This window comes from Macadamia integrifolia, chromosome 1 (genome assembly GCF_013358625.1).
Source record: "Macadamia integrifolia cultivar HAES 741 chromosome 1, SCU_Mint_v3, whole genome shotgun sequence".
Taxonomy (NCBI): Eukaryota; Viridiplantae; Streptophyta; class Magnoliopsida; order Proteales; family Proteaceae; genus Macadamia; species Macadamia integrifolia.
In genome coordinates, this window is record NC_056557.1 from 23,319,485 (window position 1) to 23,338,193 (window position 18,709).

Below are 18,709 nucleotides of genomic sequence, written 5' to 3' on the forward strand. Positions count from 1 at the left end.
GGTTGAAAGACAATTATGTACGTACATGGCCGTGGATAAAAAAATCTGGGTCTGGACAATGAAGTGTTCAAAATGTTATTTAATTTAGGGTGAAAGAACTCTGTCCTACTGGTGTAGGATACACCAATGCATGGGACCAATGAGAGGGTGTGCACCAGCATCTTCGGAACCCAAACGTGTAGGGTAGCGTTGTTTTTTCGCAAGCCCTGTCTCTGGGAGTTTCCTGCTCTGCTCTGGGAGGACAGTGTTCTTTTTCCCTTTAATTTATGTGTTCTTCATTTGGATTGAAGGAAAATGGGGTGAGTGGATATGTCAGATGGTATCTACTCGTCTTGTGATACAAGGAATTTCGTCGCATTGAAGTTTATGTTTTCCTTTCGGATTTCAGCTTGAAGATAAATACTAGTCTTAGCCATTACATTAATTAATTAAGGGCAAGTGAACACTACATCTTGGCATAGGTACATGCTAGCAGGAGTGGCCAATGGAAGGGCACATACGGGCATCTTTAGCATGGGGCAGCGTGATCTTTAATTTCATACCCGTGTCTTGGTGCTGGTATACGCCAAGAGGTAGCATTCATTGATTCCATTGCTTAAGGGCATGTGTGGAAACTTCATAAAGTTGGATAGTTACATAGTTGATAGGTGATTACCATCAGTTGGTTAATGCTGAGTACATAGCGACTCTTCCACTGACTGGCTTAATGGCCGTGTTGGTTCAATGCAATTTTTTCATTTGTCCTCTTTACTGTCTACTTAATAAGCTCCTTTATCGCATGCACTCTACCATATCTGCCGCAGGTCTTATTAGCTTATGTACTAAGCGAAGCCACCGTCGGCCTTGAGCTCTCATCAAAGCTGTCCTTGCTTTGGCGGGCCCTTCACTCATTAATATAGTGAGATTTTATGTTTCTTAGACAAGGCTGGTTCCATACTTGACTTATGAGCTCGTGTAGTACTCACCCCTAACAAGCAATGGTTAGCTGATCGTAAAGCACCATTGTGCTATGCGTTAGCATGCTTTGGCACGTGCAGATATTCTTTAACCTAAAATTTTATGTTTGATTCTCCCGAGAAATTGAATTTTTTTCTCTCCTTCTCTCCCAATATTTTTAAAATGGTTGATTCTCCTGAGAAAGTGAATTTTTTTCTCTCCTTCTCTCCCAATATTTTTAAAATGGTTAAAATTACCAATTATCAACAGGTTTCGGGTCTTGTGTTACCTTCTCAATTGAGAGACCCATTCCTGTACAAGATTTAAAATCAGGTAGGGATTTGATTTTACCATCGCAAAGATGACCCGATTTCTATGTGTCCATATAAAGTAGTAGGTAATAATAAAGTGCCAATATTTTTTTTCCCTTCTGACAATCATAGAGTTAAATATATACATAATAAGAGCTTGGAAAGATGATGCAATAAGAAATTCGGTTCTTAGTCCCAATGGACTAGCCGCCCATATCATTTTGGTGAACTCGCACGAGATGAAGATATATTATAAGGATTCTTGTTGATTATGGCACAAACAAGAAGTTCCATCCATATCAATCCATTTATATACCCACAATATCTTTTGTTGGGATGCCATCATGAGCAATTCTTTGAGAAAATATCTTAAATTTTGGATGGATTTTGAATTTCCAAAAGAATCACTACTAAGTAAGAGCAAAGATATGAGCAAGTAGACTTATGTGAGAGTCCAATTTGGTAGTAAACACCCCTTTTTATGACAAATGGTACCACTAGTGTTATTGTTCAAGGAAATTTGAATTATTAAGATGTCATTGGCAACTGGGAGAGAAAACAGAGAAAATAATTAAGCAACATTCCAAACATTTGTCCAGGTAAAATCACTAACCCAATTTAAAGTAGGCGCCTGGGTTATGGGAGAAGAGAGAGTGAGGTTGGGATGGAAAGGGATTCATGGATCGGTCCAAAAGAATGTATTAGACTTCTTTCCAATTTCCCCAATTACAGTTGCACACGATATAAAATGATTTGATTGAGATTCAATAAAGATTACAATAGCACAAAAAAATTTGTGAGGACATTAACCTTTTCTTTTACCACCTAAGTCGTAAGTAAAAGAAGCATTTTGCATTCAAAGTTTGCGTGCTTAGAACCACTTTGTAACAAGGAAGAGAGGGATGATTTTAAATAGTATTATATTTTAATAAATCAATTGCACAACCATGTGGCTGTAGTTTAGTGGTAAGAATTCTACGTTGTGGCCGTAGAGACCTGGGCTCGAATCCCAGCAGCCACATCAGAATGTTCAACGCTCTTTTTTGCACTTTTCCTTTTGATCCATCTCTCTCTAAACTCTTCACAGGACGTGTTTTTTTTGTACTTTAAATTTTGCTCTTTGTTTTGTTTGGTTGCCTTTCATTCACATTTCCCCTCATAATCTTCAATGGGGTTGATTGGCTCTCTCTCTCTCTCTCTCTCTCTCTCTCTCTCTCTCTCTCTTAACACTTCAGGATTTGTCTTAAGCTCTTTTTAGGGGTGCCAATTGGTCGGTTTGGTTTGGTTTCGATTGGGTTAAATTGGTTTTGGTCTAGGAATGAGGGAGATCAAAACCAATCTGTTAAGGAACTTCAGTTTTTGGTTTTGGTCTAGTTTGATTTCGGTTTATTTTTGTTTTTCAATATCGGATTAATATCGATTTAAATTCAATGGCTGAGTTGAGAGCCCTTAGAGATGGATTGAGATTGTGTGGGGAATTGGCCTTTGCGATTTTAATATTAATTCTGATTCCTCCTTGATTGTTAAGCTGGTTACCCAAAGATCATGCAATTTATGGAGTTGTTGGTATTGGTTTCAGGAAGTTATCAACGTCTGCGATTCTCTGAGAACTCACATCTCGTTTTCATTTCGGGAAAGCAATCGAGCAACGAATTGATTAGCTAATTTTGCTTGTGAATCTAGAATAAATTCGATTTTCTATGGTGATGATCCTCTTCTTAGTTACATCATTCGAGAGGACAAAACAGGTTTACCCGTTTTTAGAATGTAATAGTTTATTTTATAAGGGTTTTCTTTTGGGTTTTGATAGTGATAGAGTGACTTGTCTCTCCTGGGTTGAGTAAGGCGGGTTATGTCCCCCCTTGTCTTTTTATTATCAGTTTCATTTTTAATAAATTTATAGGGGCTATCCCGAGTCCCAAATAATATTCGGGATTTAAAAAAAAAAAGATTAATACCGGTTTAGATTGGTTTATTATTGAGCTTGAACCATAATGAAATCTTACATTCGTAACTTATAGTGAAAAGATTTGACGGAAAAAAAAAACACTTTAAATTTAGGATTAAATAATGGTTTATTGTTGTAAGGGAAAAATAACTAATATTGAAACCAATGGATAATGAAGATAACTAATATTGACATTGTAGAATGAATCCTATTATCCAATTGTTCATTCAACTATCCAACTAGTTTTGTATGATGAAAAAGGAAATCAATGGAAGCATTATTACAATTTACAAATTAATTTCTCTATTCATAACCTAATATTCAATGATTTTTAACAATTCCCCTTACAAAAATATTCTCGCTAATAATGTAAAAAATTAATAGTCAATTCAGCAATTTATAATCTTGTAATCATTTATTTTTGGGTAATTTATAGTACCACCCCTTGAAGAATGCCACAATTATAAGAACATTTCCTCTGTTTCACCAAATTAGACTTAGACCCCTTATCGTTCGTCACTGTTAAAGAATATACCTTATATGCTGATGTCAACTATTATATTTTATTTTAAATATCAAAATACCATAGTAAATATGAAGTACCTAAAATACCCATGTAATAAGTTACTATAGCTTTCTCCCAAATAGATAAATTTAGACCACTGACGATCACAGCGGCAACGGCATTGGCTACTAGTAGGAACTCGCGGCAACCAGCAGCGACTCTCAACCATAATTCTCTTCTTCATCTTCGTTTGTTCTCCACCTATCACTACTCACTTCCGATCTTGCTCGCACGATTTGAAGTTCTCTTCCACGTTCTTCCTGGATCATTCTCTTCTGAAGCATTCCACATAAAGGCCTAAATTACACTCCTGATTGCTTCTTTTTCAACCATAATTCTCTTCCATGATGTAATGTGAAGCTTATATTAAAAAATGAGAGATGCCAAGAAAAATTAGTTGGCTTAGCCTGTGGTTTGATTTTGTGCGATCCTCTGTTGATGACTCAAGGATATGGTTACCTCTCTCTTTTTTTTTTGGTTAACCAAGGTGTCCAGGCCAGCTTACGTGCACTTCGACTAATGCTCAGGGAGACTAGTACAACAATCCACCACCACGGTCTCGATATGATTACCTCTCTTTAATAAGTGAAACAGTAAGAAACATATGCTAATTCTTTTGGGAGTTAAAATTTATGAACAAAGAACATTTTAGTGATTTTTTTCAGATGTCTCACCCATCGTGGGTGCATGGTTTTATTGCAATAACAAGAACCTCAATATGGAAGACATTTATTTTTATTAACTATATGAAACCACTATATGAAAATGGTTGCTGCAATAGGGAAGGACTACCATTACAAGGTACTACCTAAATCTCCAAACCAGAAATATGAAAAAAAGCTGTTGAAACATGTATTTGGGATGATTTTCTAATTAATTGTGTATGCACTCTGTCTTCTAGTATGGGTGTCCTGAAGAGGAGATACTGTCTGGTGGCAAATATTATGAAAAAATTAATAAATTTACTTAGTAGGTAGAAAAATTTTATGGTAAATAATTTTTTCTGAAAAAAATTCTTAGCTTTAGGTTGATGAACATGGCATGTAGAAGCCTGGAATTACTTGGTATCACTAGGAAAATCACAGAGTTCCATTTAGTTACTGACATGTTCTGACAATAAATCTGACAGCATGGATTTTTGCCAATGTCCACTTTTATGTATTTGTAAGATTCTGTATACAAATTAAGTGCATATTAAGAATTCATGAATTCATTTAAACAAATTGACATTTTTGTATTGTTTTTTTAATTTTCTTTTATAATTTAGTGAAATGGCTGTACCTTTGGAGTGGGACAGGTAGGACAACCTAGGTTCAGAATTACACTTCCAATACAGGATCACAAATAACCCTAAAATAGAATAGGTCAACAATAGGGTCAAAGGAAAGATGATGTTAGATTAACAAAACACCAAATTACTGCAACAATTCTATGGCCAGATTTAACCCAAAAATCAAGATAGTGAAATGTGGAACTTAAAAACCAGAATATAAGAGAACTTTAATTGTAGCAGATCAGTAACTCTGATCTGTCTTAAAGCCAGGTCGAGTTCAGTGTTTGAGGGATGGATAAGATCCCTGAAAGCCACCTCTAATCTGATGGCTAGATACACAATTGTGAGTGAACTTTCAGATTGATAAGGTGAGATATCCAGAATTTAAGAAACTAGCCAGATCTTTACTCCTTATTCTTTGACTAATCTAATGCCATTAACTCAATAGTTGATGATTAGGCTAAGGATGGAGTTGCAAGACCTCTTCTTGTTATGTAGTTCCTATTGAGTGTTTCCATCCATTTTAGGTTGTAGTTGCTGTTGTTGTGTATTTGTTTTGTCTTCCTTTCTTTTCAATAAAATCACTGAAGAAAAGAATAATGCCCAGGTAATTGAACCTACGTTGTTGTTATTGTTCATTTTTTATCATTATTATAAATTCTCTTCTTTTTGTATGGATTGAGAAATGCATTGAAGTACCTTTAGTTTAGAGACTTGTGAGACAATGCTTGCTCATACAGAATAATCCTACACCTAGTTAGAAATATATTGAGACAGAATCTACTATTGACCATCCACTAATCATTTCTGATGGTAGCTTTAATACATTATTAGACATATGTGTACCTTTTGGAAAAAAGAATGCATCTTGATCGCTAAGGGTGTCAATTTCAAATCCAAACCGAATACCGAATCTAAAACCGAGTCAAATTAACCAAATCAAATCGAACCGAATTGGTTCAGTTCAAATTCAGTTTGAGCATGTGAGTATGGACCTTGGTTCGGCTTGGTTTCGATTTAGGGTGTAAGAACCATCGGTTTGAACTGAAACCAAACCGAATTGCTCTTAAAACCAAAAATATAAAAAACCCTAATATCGTTAAGAGATTTTTTAGATGGTAAGTGTTTTTTTTGGCAATTTATCATCACATATTTATATGCTTAGACAATTTTAGAGTTGGCAATGGCCATAAGGCCCATAACTTGAGCCCATTATGGCCTTTGGTCCATCACAATCATGGTCCAAAAGTGGAACATTTCCATAATCAAATTAAAATCGAGGTACAAAATCGAATTAAAACTGCATTTTAGACCCAAATTGGAATCAAAACCAAACCAAGCCGAATTAAATTGGCTTGCGTATCTAAATACGGAATTGAGTTGGTTCTTGGTTCGGTTTTGGTTCACCTTATCATCATTAGGAACTGAAATCAAACTGAATAACCAGAATCGAGCTGACTGACACCCTTACTAGTCGCAAGTCCTTGCATTAGCATGAGTGCTAATGAGGGGCGGACATGGGCATATATATAGGAGGTGGAATTTTTGACTTTCATAGGGGTGGGAGCATCATTTATCCTCCTCTATGTCTGGCGTAGGGGTCGCGTGACTAAGCGTTTTTGCCCTTGTCTTTGAAAAAAAACTAACTTCTCACTGCATTTGACGGCTATGGCATGCAGGCAGTCCACAAGATGCTTTTTCAAGAGGGCTACAACAAGGAATCCATGGGCCAATTTTGTTTGGAAGCGACTCCATTGAATGTTCAACAGATTCAAAGGATAGTGCAATGGGTGATATGGAACGACAAACGAGCATGATTGTGGGAATTGTGAAAATAAATAAATTTGATTATAATGATAGGAAAAGTTTTCCTTCACCTGTGGAGGATGATTCACCAACCATCATAGGGTTCACAAACCCTAATAATGGTTTTAACATTTCCCCCAAAATACTTTTTCAATATCCCTGCGCTCCATTTCATGCGTCACAATCCATTTTTCATGGCCTTGAAAAAACTCGGTTCATAAAGATATTTAGTTAAAAAAATATATCAAATAATAAAAAAATGGATAGTTATTGCAAGTTTGGAACATTGGATGGACATGCTATTCTTTGAATAGCCACACGTGAAATTAGTGGTCCATTGAATTTAAAATATTGAAATTCATTTATAATGAAATTAATCTAGCGATATTCTTGTTATTTTCTCACTATGTGTCACTCTTAAAATATTTGATTTCCTTGTTAAAAAGTAAAATTTGACTAGTGAAATGAGTGTAGATTCCTCGGTCTAATATGATTTCTTGATGACCAACACAAGATAGTTTTTCTCAATGATCATAATATACAAGACATGACAGATAAGGTTGGGACTAAATCATGGTGAAATAAAACCTTGAAAATCTATTGAAATACATTGAAATTATGATATTATTGAACTCTTTGGAAAATGGTTGAAAACATACTGGTGGCAGAAAATAGAAAGGAAAATGCTTAATTTATAATATATGATTGAATTTGACTTTGAAATTTAATAATTAATCAATTCAAACTTCGTTTACCATTGGATAAAAGTAAGATATTTTGAACTAAAATGCTGAAAATTTGATTTTCAAATTTCTAATTTTTTATTAAGCCATCAGGAAAAAATTTTTAGTAATCGGTATCAATACGAATGATTTTACACTTATTTTCACTAAAAAGTTGTTGTTGTTGTTTTTTTTTTTTTTTTAATGAGATATTGACTCCCAACCCGAGGTTGGTCAGGAATTGATATTAGTCTCTGCCGATACTGATACAAATTGATAGATCCGATATAGATTCAATGAACCATGATGTGGAATCTTGTCTTGCCAGAAAATGGAATGATTAGGAGTTACATTGTCAGAGACTCAAGAGTATTAGGCATAAAGAAATTCATGATTCTCTGCTTCCAAATATTTCATATTGTTGTCTTGTGCTTGTATTATGAGAAGTGTTATATGTTTTTATAAAGACAATTCCATCTGCAGCTTTTTGGGAAGAAAATAATGCAATTCCATTTTCATTGTTACATGCTTATCAATGGGCTGGCACTGAGAGCAAATGAATAAGACCTTTCAGAAATGAGGGAGTTAGTGATTGAAGTCACAGCAGACAAAGGCTTTGAATAGGTTTGTCTTCAGGTTGTTACAATTTGATTTGGGAATTATTTCAAATTTGGAATTATATTAAGCAATTAGAATGTAAGTAAGAAGAACATAGACAACTGATACTCTTACAGCTATTGTGACAAAAAAAATTTTGATCAGCTTCTGATCCTTAGAAGCTACTCCTTGTCTTTTCTCTTGGTTAAGTCAATTTCAGGGAAATTTTGAAGTTAAGGGGGTGGGGACCCCAAAGCTGCACCACTCAAAAGAACTATATATGAATGGTTTTTAATCCCTATCCACATAGATTCATGATCATTTTATACTAGGGTGGATCACTTTTATCTCTAGTCAATCCTTCTTTTGATGCAATTACAGCTTCATGGTTAGGGATTGGTGGTTTTAATTTAATCCCACATCAGTCAGGTATGCAGTGTGGTTGCTAGACTTATGACCTTAGGAAAGGGCTCTCACACCCTGTGAAGTTAATTTTTTTGGGTTGAATGTTGTCAAATGGTATTAAAATGTATTGTCCATGCATCAGGACCCATGATCCAAAGGTGGAGGGAGTTGATGCAACGATTGTAGTTCCATGGCTAGGAATGAGAGGATTTTAATCTCATGCTGATTATTAGTGTTGGAAATATTCCAAAGTAAAATAGCGGAAAGAGTATGTACTTATCTTGTACTGTAGACAAACCCAATCGATTATGTTGATGATAAACAATAAATAGAATTACGAATCTGAAAATACATGGAAAAACTTAAGGAATTTGTGAGGTTGAATCCTGCCACTTGACACTTTCGTTTGAGATTGTAGACTATTGTGCGATCCAAATTCTTGCAAATCAACCTCTAAGATAAAACAACCCCGTAATCCTTCCAGTATCGTTGCACTTGCTTAATAGGCCACGTTGGAATATTTCAGAGTTGAACTCAATAGGATACAAAACAATGGTAGAGAAAGCCAAGAGAAACTAAAGTTGGGATTGTTTCTTAGTTGTTAGAGAAATGGACTAAATCCCCTCTTTATATAAGAGAGGGAAAGATATTGCTAATGGTTTTTTCCGAATGATATGTCAAAAAATCATGTATTTTTTCACAAGACGTGAGTTAACCATTCAAACAAGTTTTTCAATAGTCATATCTATTAGTCATTTAGATGCCTATTAGGAAAAATGTGTCAGTTTTTTAACACATTTTTTATAAAAATAAAGGGGAAGTGTTTTCTGTGGGGCATGGCCTCTGTGCATGTGTAGTAGCCAATCTGAATACACACAGAAGCATTAATAGGGGCAACATTTTTTCTTTTCATGGCGGCAGGGTGGGGCAGTCATTTTGCCCCCTCTTATGTTTGGGCGTAGGTGCCACTCTCCCCCACAAAGTTCTTTTCCTCTAAAATAAAGTAATAGTTTGAGTCTTCAATTTTTAAAATTATTTAAAAATTTCAAAATCAGACAATGTGCAGTTTCTAAGCTTGTGACCTTGGAAAAGGGCATCTACACCATGAAACCTAGAAGCTTGGGGTTTTGGGTTGGACAGTGTTACCTTTAGTCCTAGTTTTATAGGGAAAAGAACACTCCTTAGTCGCATAGCATAGCCCCTCCTAGTGCAGGAGCCAATGAGGGGTGTATATGGCTCAACAGGGGTGGGGTTTTTTTATTTCACCGAAGTGAGGGCAACTTCCTTCCCTTCCCTTCCCTTTCCTTTCCTTTCATTTTTCTGTGTAAGAGTTGTGTGATTAGGGAGCGCTTTTTTCCGTTGGCATCGATAAGATAAACATATTGGAGAAAGAAGATTCAGATTAGTATCTCATCACGGAAACTAATTTGAAACATCCAAGGACCAAGGGTGTTGACTATATTCAACAAAAATTATGGGTCATTAGACTACTAATACCACATTTAGTGACCAGTAGATCTTGCGGTGATAAAGCTATTCCTGCAGTTGTAGTCCATTAACTTTTGCTAAAGATTCTAAAGACAATGTTGAAATCCATATTATTCAGAGAAATTTTTTTTTTTCTTAAGATAGATGAAATTAGTCAGATCAAAATGACAAGTTTAGTTGGTAATCTTCTTTTGAAAAGGCTAGATTCTCTTTAGAAGATAAGGAAATAAGAAATGACTACATAACAATTAAAAGATCTAATCACAGGAGTCCTGACCATGACCATGACCAAATTATTGATGTGGAAAGGGGAGCTATGGTGATAAAGTGAACTAAGTGTAAACATCATCCTCTTCACAAAGCAAGAGGTGGGACAGACATGTCTCCTTGTGAGTTGTTTCACAAATACTATGAATTACTTCTACTTTGCTTGGCTATGTTAGGGATGTTCCACATGTGAGTTGCTCACTTTCTTGCTAATCAAATTTATTTATGCTATTTAAATACTAGTCTGTGAGGTATCATAGCTAATAGATCTTGAATTACTACCTCTAAAAGAGGGAATATATTCCAACTTTGCAAAAAAAAGAAAAAAAAGAAAAAAAAAAGAGAAGAAGATTGTTGATTCAAAATTTGAAGCAGACCAATATGGGTATTTTAGTAAATTATTTGTACAGGTTTTCACTATAAATTTGTAACGAAAGTTTTTTCTTTGTAATCAATCTGAAAGAGGGCGGAAGACAAATAGTTGTAGTCCTATTCTTCATTGATAGTGAAATATATCTCAACTTACCATGAATGTAGGCAATTTTTTTACGAAACACGTAAAATCTTGCGTGGGACTATATGATTATTTGCCATTTTGTTTTTTGCATCGATTTAGATTCTTGTTTTCTACATCCTTGTCATTCCTAAAGTAATATTCAAGGAAAGTGATCATCGTGCAAAATGTACGATGGAATAGGAGAAAATCGATTAATAAGAAGTAACAAAGATGAAAAAAAAAGTTCTTTTTTTAATCTTTGTCACTTCTTCATCTATAGGTGTTGTGTAATTATAGATTCAAATATACGCTTGTTTCTATTTTAAATAAAATTTGATTATTTAAAAAAAGAAAGAAGGAAAAAAAAAAAAAAAGGTGGTGGGGATGGTGTGGAGATACAAAACAAAATAAAACAAAACTGAAAAAGAGAAGATAAGAAACTTAATTAAGGGCGGTAAGGAGGATATAATTAACACATTTCTTTCTACAAGCTTCCAAGTAGAGAACATTTGGTGGTGGTGGTGGTGGTGGTGGAGTAGAATTCCAGGGTGGAGTGACATTGTAAGATGGAAAGGACAGGGTGGGGTCCCAAGGGTGTCAACTAGTTTGGATGCTTCATAATATATATATTATTTTTCTTTCCAAGTGCACTGCCACATCACAAAATCATGTGGGTTTGTACTAAATTATCAAATAAAAGTAGTAGCTACACCCTCCATTCAAACACACGGAGGATGATATATCAAATAATTATTTCCTACTCATTTGGTTATATATATCTTCAGTGCATCTGTTCACTAGGATCTTTAGTCAAATCCCCCACCCACTTGTGTTGACGCCCTTTTGGCTCCCAAGTCCCCCTTACTATTGGATTGAAGACCTTTGTGGGGGACAGAGAACCTGATCTGATCAATCTGGCTGAGTTACCGGCAATCATGGATCATGTTAATTCCCTACCTGACTCACTCGGTGGAAAAAATTGAGAATTTACAATGATGTAGAAAAATAGGGTTATATAATCACATAACGCTAATAAGATTAAGGGTGAGATGAAATATATTCAATTATTAATTGAAAATAGGATTATGATTAGGAGATGTCAATCGGTTAGGTCTAATCGGACTTCTCCATTTTAGGACCTTGCACTATGACCGATTTGTTTAAGTAATCAATCCTCATATGCTAGGCATGGTCCCATTTATAAACGGTAGGCCGAATGCTAATCCTTAATCAGGCTAAATCAGCTAACGACATATTTATCTCTCAAGGGGCTATAATCGGACTTTAAACATATTAAGCTTAGAAAACAAGCTCTAAACGAGCTCTAAGTGGGCTTTAAACATGTTGGGTTGAATCGGCCATTTAATCCATTGATCTCGGTCGAGCACCCATCGGGTAACAGACTTGCACCATGAACAACCCGACATGCCTATTAATCGAGTTGGGTTGGTTTGGGTTTTAAATGGTCGGGCCTGGAATTGATACTCCTAGTTACAATAAGTGTTTTAAATCTTCGGAAATGAGTCGGTTTCGACTTTAACCCGTATCAACCTAGATCGGTCGATTCCCTACTTTATGTAAGAAAAAAAGAAGAAAATAATTTTTTACAATTTTACCCTCGATTTAATACTGATACCCAATCTAGGATTGGTATCGACCTCGACCAATACTAATACAATTCTGCCGATCTAATATCCATATTTGAAACCTTGGCAACAGCCGCAAATTCTCACACTTCCCTTAAATTAATTGTAGAGAACAAATCTTCTTTACAAATTTATAATGAAATCCTATTCAATTATTTTACCAAAATACTCATATAAACCTAAAAATGACAATCACAATATCAAAGGAAGGGTAAGCATTAGTATGTAGCATGAAAGAGTGTTTATGCGTTATGTTGCCTAGAAAAAAAAAAAAATGTGTTTTGTGTACTTTGACAACCACTGCAACTGCAGGGTGAGTGTTCTCCCATAATTTAGAGAGAGAAAGAGGTGGTGGCAGCTTTTACTTTTTAAAGTTTGGTCTCTTGATTGGTTAATGGGAAGGACTAGTCTGCTGACTGTGCTGACAGTGTGAGTGTGCTTTTGAAGTTTGTGGACTGTGGAATCAATAAAGCAAAACAAAGCTAACCCAACACCGATATTGGAAGAAGAAGAAAGCTAATAAAGAAAGGATTTTCATAAATAATTCCCACAACAAAGATCTCACGAGGAGCTATTACATCACCAATCTCGAGCCAATCCATTTCTCGAGATCCTCACATTAATTTTTTTTAGATTTTAGTTGAGACTTTATTGAATGGAAAATCTCAGGGAATGTTGGATTCCCCAAACCAAACCACACCTAATCCTACTAACTACTTTCTCTCTCCCCTTCTTTTTTTTTTTCTATTTCAATTTCTGGACTGATATGTGTTCTCTCTCTCCTCTGGCTCCTCATTTATACATTTTTACAATCCAAGAAAACCCATCTTCTCCATTCTAATATATTTTACCCATTGACCCACCAAAGAATTATTTTTTTTCTTTTTTTGGATTTTTAAATTTGTTAATCCTTACCTTGTTTCAGATTTTAAAGGAAAATGCCACCTTGCGTTGTTTATACATTTGCATTATTGGCACACTGGGATTTTCCATTTTTTCTCCTCTTTTGAACATATCCAGATTTGGGGTTCTTCTATTCTATTCTCGTTTATGTTTAAAATTTTCTTCACTTTTATATATTCTTTTCTTTACTCTACTGAACCAGTGGTAGGCATGTTACCTCTCTCTCTCTCTCTCTCTACTCTCTCTGTACCTTTTTCTCTCTATGCTACCAATCACCAAACCTATGGTTTCTTTCTTGGGTCTCTGACAGATGTGAGTGGATTTCTTGGTATGGGAAGCATGAGGAGGGAGCTTTACTAGTGGGGGTTGTCATGTAAACATCACCTAAAACTAAAGAGACTTGGAGAATTTGGTGTGTTTGACTGAATCAAACTCTTACTGACTCTATTAACTTCTCTTATTACCCCAAGTCCCCAACCAGGTTTGTCTCCTGGGTTTCTGGTTTTAGAACTCTTAAAAATTCAATGGAACCAAGGAGAAGAAATACTGTCATCTGTTTTGTGGCTTGGTTCTGGATTTGGACTCCTGTAACTTGTTTACTTTCTCCCAAAGGTGTCAACTTTGAAGGTAATTTGAATTCTTCCCTGGTTTTCTCTGTTCCTACAGAATGCATGCTTGTTTTTTCTCATTTTTTTCATGGCCATTGTAGTTCAAGCATTAATTGCTATTAAAGCTTCCTTGGAGGATCCTCATGGTGTTTTAGATGATTGGGATGGAGATGCTGTAGACCCATGTAGCTGGTCTATGGTGACTTGTTCTTCTGAAAGTCTGGTCATTGCATTGTAAGTACAATTGCAGAAATCAAGCTTTGCTTGTGATGTTACACGACAAAATAGGATATAATTAAAATTGAAAAAGATGCAGAAGACTTATTTGAAGTTATGGTCTTGTTGCAGAGGAATTCCAAGTCAGTACTTATCTGGGACTCTTTCTCCAAGTATAGGGAACTTGACTAATCTCCAGAAAGTGTAAGAAATCACACAAAACACAATGATAATGAAGGCTTTGAAACATCTCATTCAATGTATTTAATTTTGGGTTACATATTCTGCAGGCTATTACAGAACAATAACATATCAGGACCAATTCCAGTAGAGTTAGGGAAGCTCTTACAACTTCAGACACTTGATCTTTCAAATAATTTCTTCAGTGGTGAAATTCCATCATCATTGAGCCGCCTGCGAAAGCTCCAATACCTGTAAGTAGGAAAATTAGTGAGCTGAAACGCTACCATTGTCCTTTTTCTATTTTTCCTAATTTTAAACCTTTTGGTTTCTATCTGATCAGGAAATTACATTTTGAAATATTTTTTTGTGTAAATCTAATCATGAGCTTTGAATTTGGACCAGGAGGCTTAACAATAACACTCTTTATGGAGAATTGCCTATGTCTTTGGCTAACATGACCCAGCTTGCCTTTCTGTAATCTCTTGACTTATTGCATCTTAAACTCTCTTTCCCTCTCTAATGGAATTTGTACCTAACTTTTTTTTTTGGGGGGGTTTACAGGGACTTGTCTTATAATAATCTTAGTGGTCCAGTGCCAGGGTTTCCTGCAAGAACATTCAAGTAAATTAAATCACTAAAAATAATTTACTCTTAATTATTTCCTTGTTTTCCATCCTTTTCCATCAATTTTTTTGGATGTTGAACTTGTTTCTGTTCTTTTTTATTTCCTTCTTTTGATGCAGCATTGTGGGAAACCCTCTAATCTGCGCAACAGGCTTGGAGAAAGACTGCTATGGAACAATGCTGAAGCCACTTAGCTTCAGCTCTAATGGTTCACAGGGTATGGAATCTTAGATTGCCAGCATCTTGAAAATTTCCTTAATTTATTCCCAAAATTCTATTTAGACTTAAATACTGCCCTTGATCAAGACTTTTTCTCATGTTTGTCTGGTGACTTATTAATGAACTACTGGTTCAAACATAGTTTTCAATACTCCATTAACCCATTGACAGTTTTTTTGTTCTCCAAGTTCTGTTCATACCTTGGATTAGAACTCTTTGATTTTCATTTTTCACTTTTGCTCCCCACCAGTTACTTTCAATAACTAAACTCCTCATTATGTGTAAACAAAGGTTTCCTCTGGTTCTGTTTTTTTCCAAAATCTAGTTCCATTTATCCTATCTTATGATGATCCTGATATCTGATTCTAATGTTTCTCAAGATGCTCAATCTTCAAGGAGACCCAAAAGTCATAAGGTGGCCCTTGCTTTTGGGTTGAGTCTGGGCTTTATCTGTCTCTTCATCCTTGGATTTGGACTTCTTTGGTGGAGGCATAGACATAACAAGCAGATCTTCTTTGACGTCAATGGTTAGTAAACTGAACGGATAATAATCTGACAAACTAAGCATGATCAAAATTTCATCCTTATTACTAACAATCCATCCATCCCTTAAAAACTTCAGATCAACATCATGAAGAAGTTTGCCTTGGCAACTTGAGGAGATTCCAATTCAGGGAACTTCAACATGCGACGGACAACTTCAACAGCAAAAACATTCTTGGGAAAGGGGGATTTGGTAATGTCTACAAAGGGTATCTCCAAGATGGGACTCTTGTGGCTGTAAAGAGGCTCAAAGATGCAAATGCAATTGGAGGGGAAATCCAATTTCAGACCGAAGTTGAGATGATCAGCCTAGCAGTGCACCGCAACCTTCTCAGGCTCTTTGGTTTTTGTATGACAACAACAGAGAAACTTCTTGTTTATCCTTACATGTCCAATGGAAGTGTCGCTTCCCGTCTTAAAGGTAATATTGCCATTTAAGGACTGAACATCCATTAAAATTTCAAACTCCAATTTTATTGCAAACATTCACTCCTTAATTGCTTTTCTGTTCCAGCAAAACCAGCCTTGGATTGGAGTACTAGGAAGAGAATAGCACTGGGAGCTGCAAGGGGCTTATTGTATCTTCATGAGCAATGTGACCCTAAGATAATTCATAGGGATGTGAAAGCTGCTAACATATTGCTTGATGATTACTGTGAGGCAGTGGTAGGAGACTTCGGATTAGCGAAACTTTTAGATCATCGAGATTCACACGTGACAACCGCTGTGAGGGGAACTGTGGGACACATTGCCCCTGAATATCTCTCCACAGGACAATCCTCAGAGAAGACAGATGTATTTGGGTTTGGAATCCTCTTACTTGAATTAATCACAGGTCAGAGAGCTCTAGAATTTGGTAAAGCAGCAAATCAGAAAGGAGTAATGCTTGACTGGGTAAGCACAACTACATAGACACATATCCATATCTTTCTCACCTTGGGATGATCAGAGATGTCTCCATAACTTATTAGCATCATTCTTGGTCATAATTGCAGGTGAAGAAACTTCACCAAGAGAAGAAGCTTGATATGCTTGTTGATAAGGATCTGAAGAACAACTATGACAGAATTGAACTTGAGGAGATGGTTCAAGTAGCTCTCTTATCAACCCAGTTCCTTCCAGGACATAGACCGAAGATGTCTGAAGTGGTTCGAATGCTAGAAGGTGATGGGCTTGCTGAGAGATGGGAGGCTTCTCAAAGAGCTGATGCTACTAAATGCAGAGCTCATGAATTCTCCTCATCAGAGCGGTATTCGGATCTCACCGATGACTCTTCATTACTTGTTCAAGCAATGGAGCTCTCAGGACCAAGGTGACTTACTTCTCAGAAAGGAATAATTTTTAATAAATATAAAAAGGAATAGATCCCATGCCAGAGAATCCCCCCCCCCCTACCCAAAAGAAAAAAAAAAAACCCAAATCACATTTCTTTTTCATCTAAAGGTTTACAATATTAATTTTCTGTACATAATATGATTTGAGGAACAGAAGGACATTATTTAGATTGAGTATTTCTGTCTTTTTCTCTCAGTTGAGTAAAGAATCTTTCTGGGTATGTCCAAAGAGTCATTACAGTTTGTAAGAAATAATGCTATTGAAATGGGTTTTGTTTGTTGAGTGAAAATTTTAAAGCAAAGGGTATAAAAGGACATGTTGCTCTTCAAGGATGTCAGGACTTATTTGTTGTACCATATATATGCAAAGCATACGGTCTATATTGCAGGGATTCCTTTCAATTTCTTTTCAATGTTTCTTCCCGCACTATCCATATATTTCTAGAGTTGAAAAGGATTGATCTGGGCCATTTTTTTGTTCATTTTAATGAAGAGTTGATCTGCATGAGCATGGAACTCCGTTTTGTACTGTGACAGTGTGACCTAACCACGAAAACCTCCATTATTTTTCTAACTTCCTTTTTCATCAATCCACTAGGTAAAGATGATCTTGCTCATCAAAACTGAACTGAAGAGGTAAATATGACAATGAGAGATAAGAGATTGTCCAAAGAGGTCAAGCATGACAGCTGCAACCATAGTAGGCAATTTAGGGACCGTTTGATAATGTTTCTGCTGTTTTTGTTTCAAGAAACGACAGAAGCATAAATTTCAGTTTCTAGAAACAAAAATGGAATTGAAGGTGTTTGATAAGTCATGTTTCTGGAAGTCGATAGTAACCAGTGAAAGAATGGCCACGAGTCTTTTCCAGGAACGGCGAAATAAGTAGAACTTATTTCCGGGGTCGTTTCTTTAACCATAAATAGGTAGAAATTTTAATTTTTATTTCTGAAAATAAGTGAAATGAAACAGTTTTATCAAATGCTTTTTGTTCCGTTTCTGCCGTTTCTGTGTTCATTAGAAACGACATAAATGCGTTTCTTGAAATGGTATCAAATGGGCCCTTAATCTATACCTACTTTTAGTATGATTTCTATCCGCAGGTTTATGAGGAAAATACTTGCATGAATCGCTTTTCTCTTAGTTCTGGAATCATTGGAGAAGGTGAAAGGTTTCTTGGGAGTCACCACCTAGAAGAGGGTCATGACTAATGGATAAGGCTTCTAATCTTCTGAGATCTCTGAGTAGGCTCAAGGTTATGGCTAAGATGTTAGAAAGCCAATTTGAATGGTGGGATGCCGGTCTCATTCTATTTAGACCATTCCTAAACTATATATTAGAATAAATCTAATCTTAAACTAGATTGCAAGGTGTGAAAGCAATAAAGCTTGTGAGAGAGCATGCAAATTTAATATAAACATGATAAAGATCAATATATTGAATCCACAAAGCAAATAAGATTGACGAAAATAAAAGAAGGATGTATTATATACATGGACTGAACTTAAACATAACTTTGTTAGGCTACCTATGTACCTCAGGATAGGGATCAGGTCAAACGTAGTTCAAGCAGTCTACAATATATATATATATATATATGTTTGATGTCTCCCTGTCAT

At 35.8% G+C, this 18,709-nt stretch overlaps 1 protein-coding gene and 1 non-coding gene across 2 annotated transcripts; both read left to right on the plus strand.

Annotated features, from left to right (window-relative positions):
- The first annotated feature begins 2,196 nt into the window (after positions 1-2,196).
- TRNAH-GUG lies at positions 2,197-2,268 on the plus strand. Its single transcript has one exon. It is a non-coding gene; the product is annotated as a tRNA-His (tRNA).
- Positions 2,269-13,234: 10,966 nt separating this feature from the next.
- Positions 13,235-17,492, plus strand: LOC122086538 (protein NSP-INTERACTING KINASE 1-like). The gene is made up of 11 exons (XM_042655442.1): positions 13,235-13,990; positions 14,073-14,205; positions 14,320-14,391; positions 14,478-14,621; positions 14,773-14,844; positions 14,932-14,991; positions 15,114-15,211; positions 15,594-15,740; positions 15,836-16,177; positions 16,271-16,650; positions 16,752-17,492. Exons 1-11 carry the CDS (start codon positions 13,888-13,890, stop codon positions 17,070-17,072), a joined length of 1,872 nt encoding a protein of 623 aa, XP_042511376.1. The 5' UTR covers positions 13,235-13,887; the 3' UTR covers positions 17,073-17,492.
- The last annotated feature ends 1,217 nt before the right edge of the window (positions 17,493-18,709 follow it).

Coding starts and splice junctions, on each gene's coding strand:
- LOC122086538 (XM_042655442.1), top strand. CDS start 13,888: ATGGAACCAAGGAGAAGAAATACTGTCATCTGTTTTGTGGCTTGGTTC. Junction 14,622..14,772: donor CTGCGAAAGCTCCAATACCT/GTAAGTAGGAAA, acceptor AATTTGGACCAG/GAGGCTTAACAATAACACTC. Junction 14,992..15,113: donor TTTCCTGCAAGAACATTCAA/GTAAATTAAATC, acceptor CTTTTGATGCAG/CATTGTGGGAAACCCTCTAA.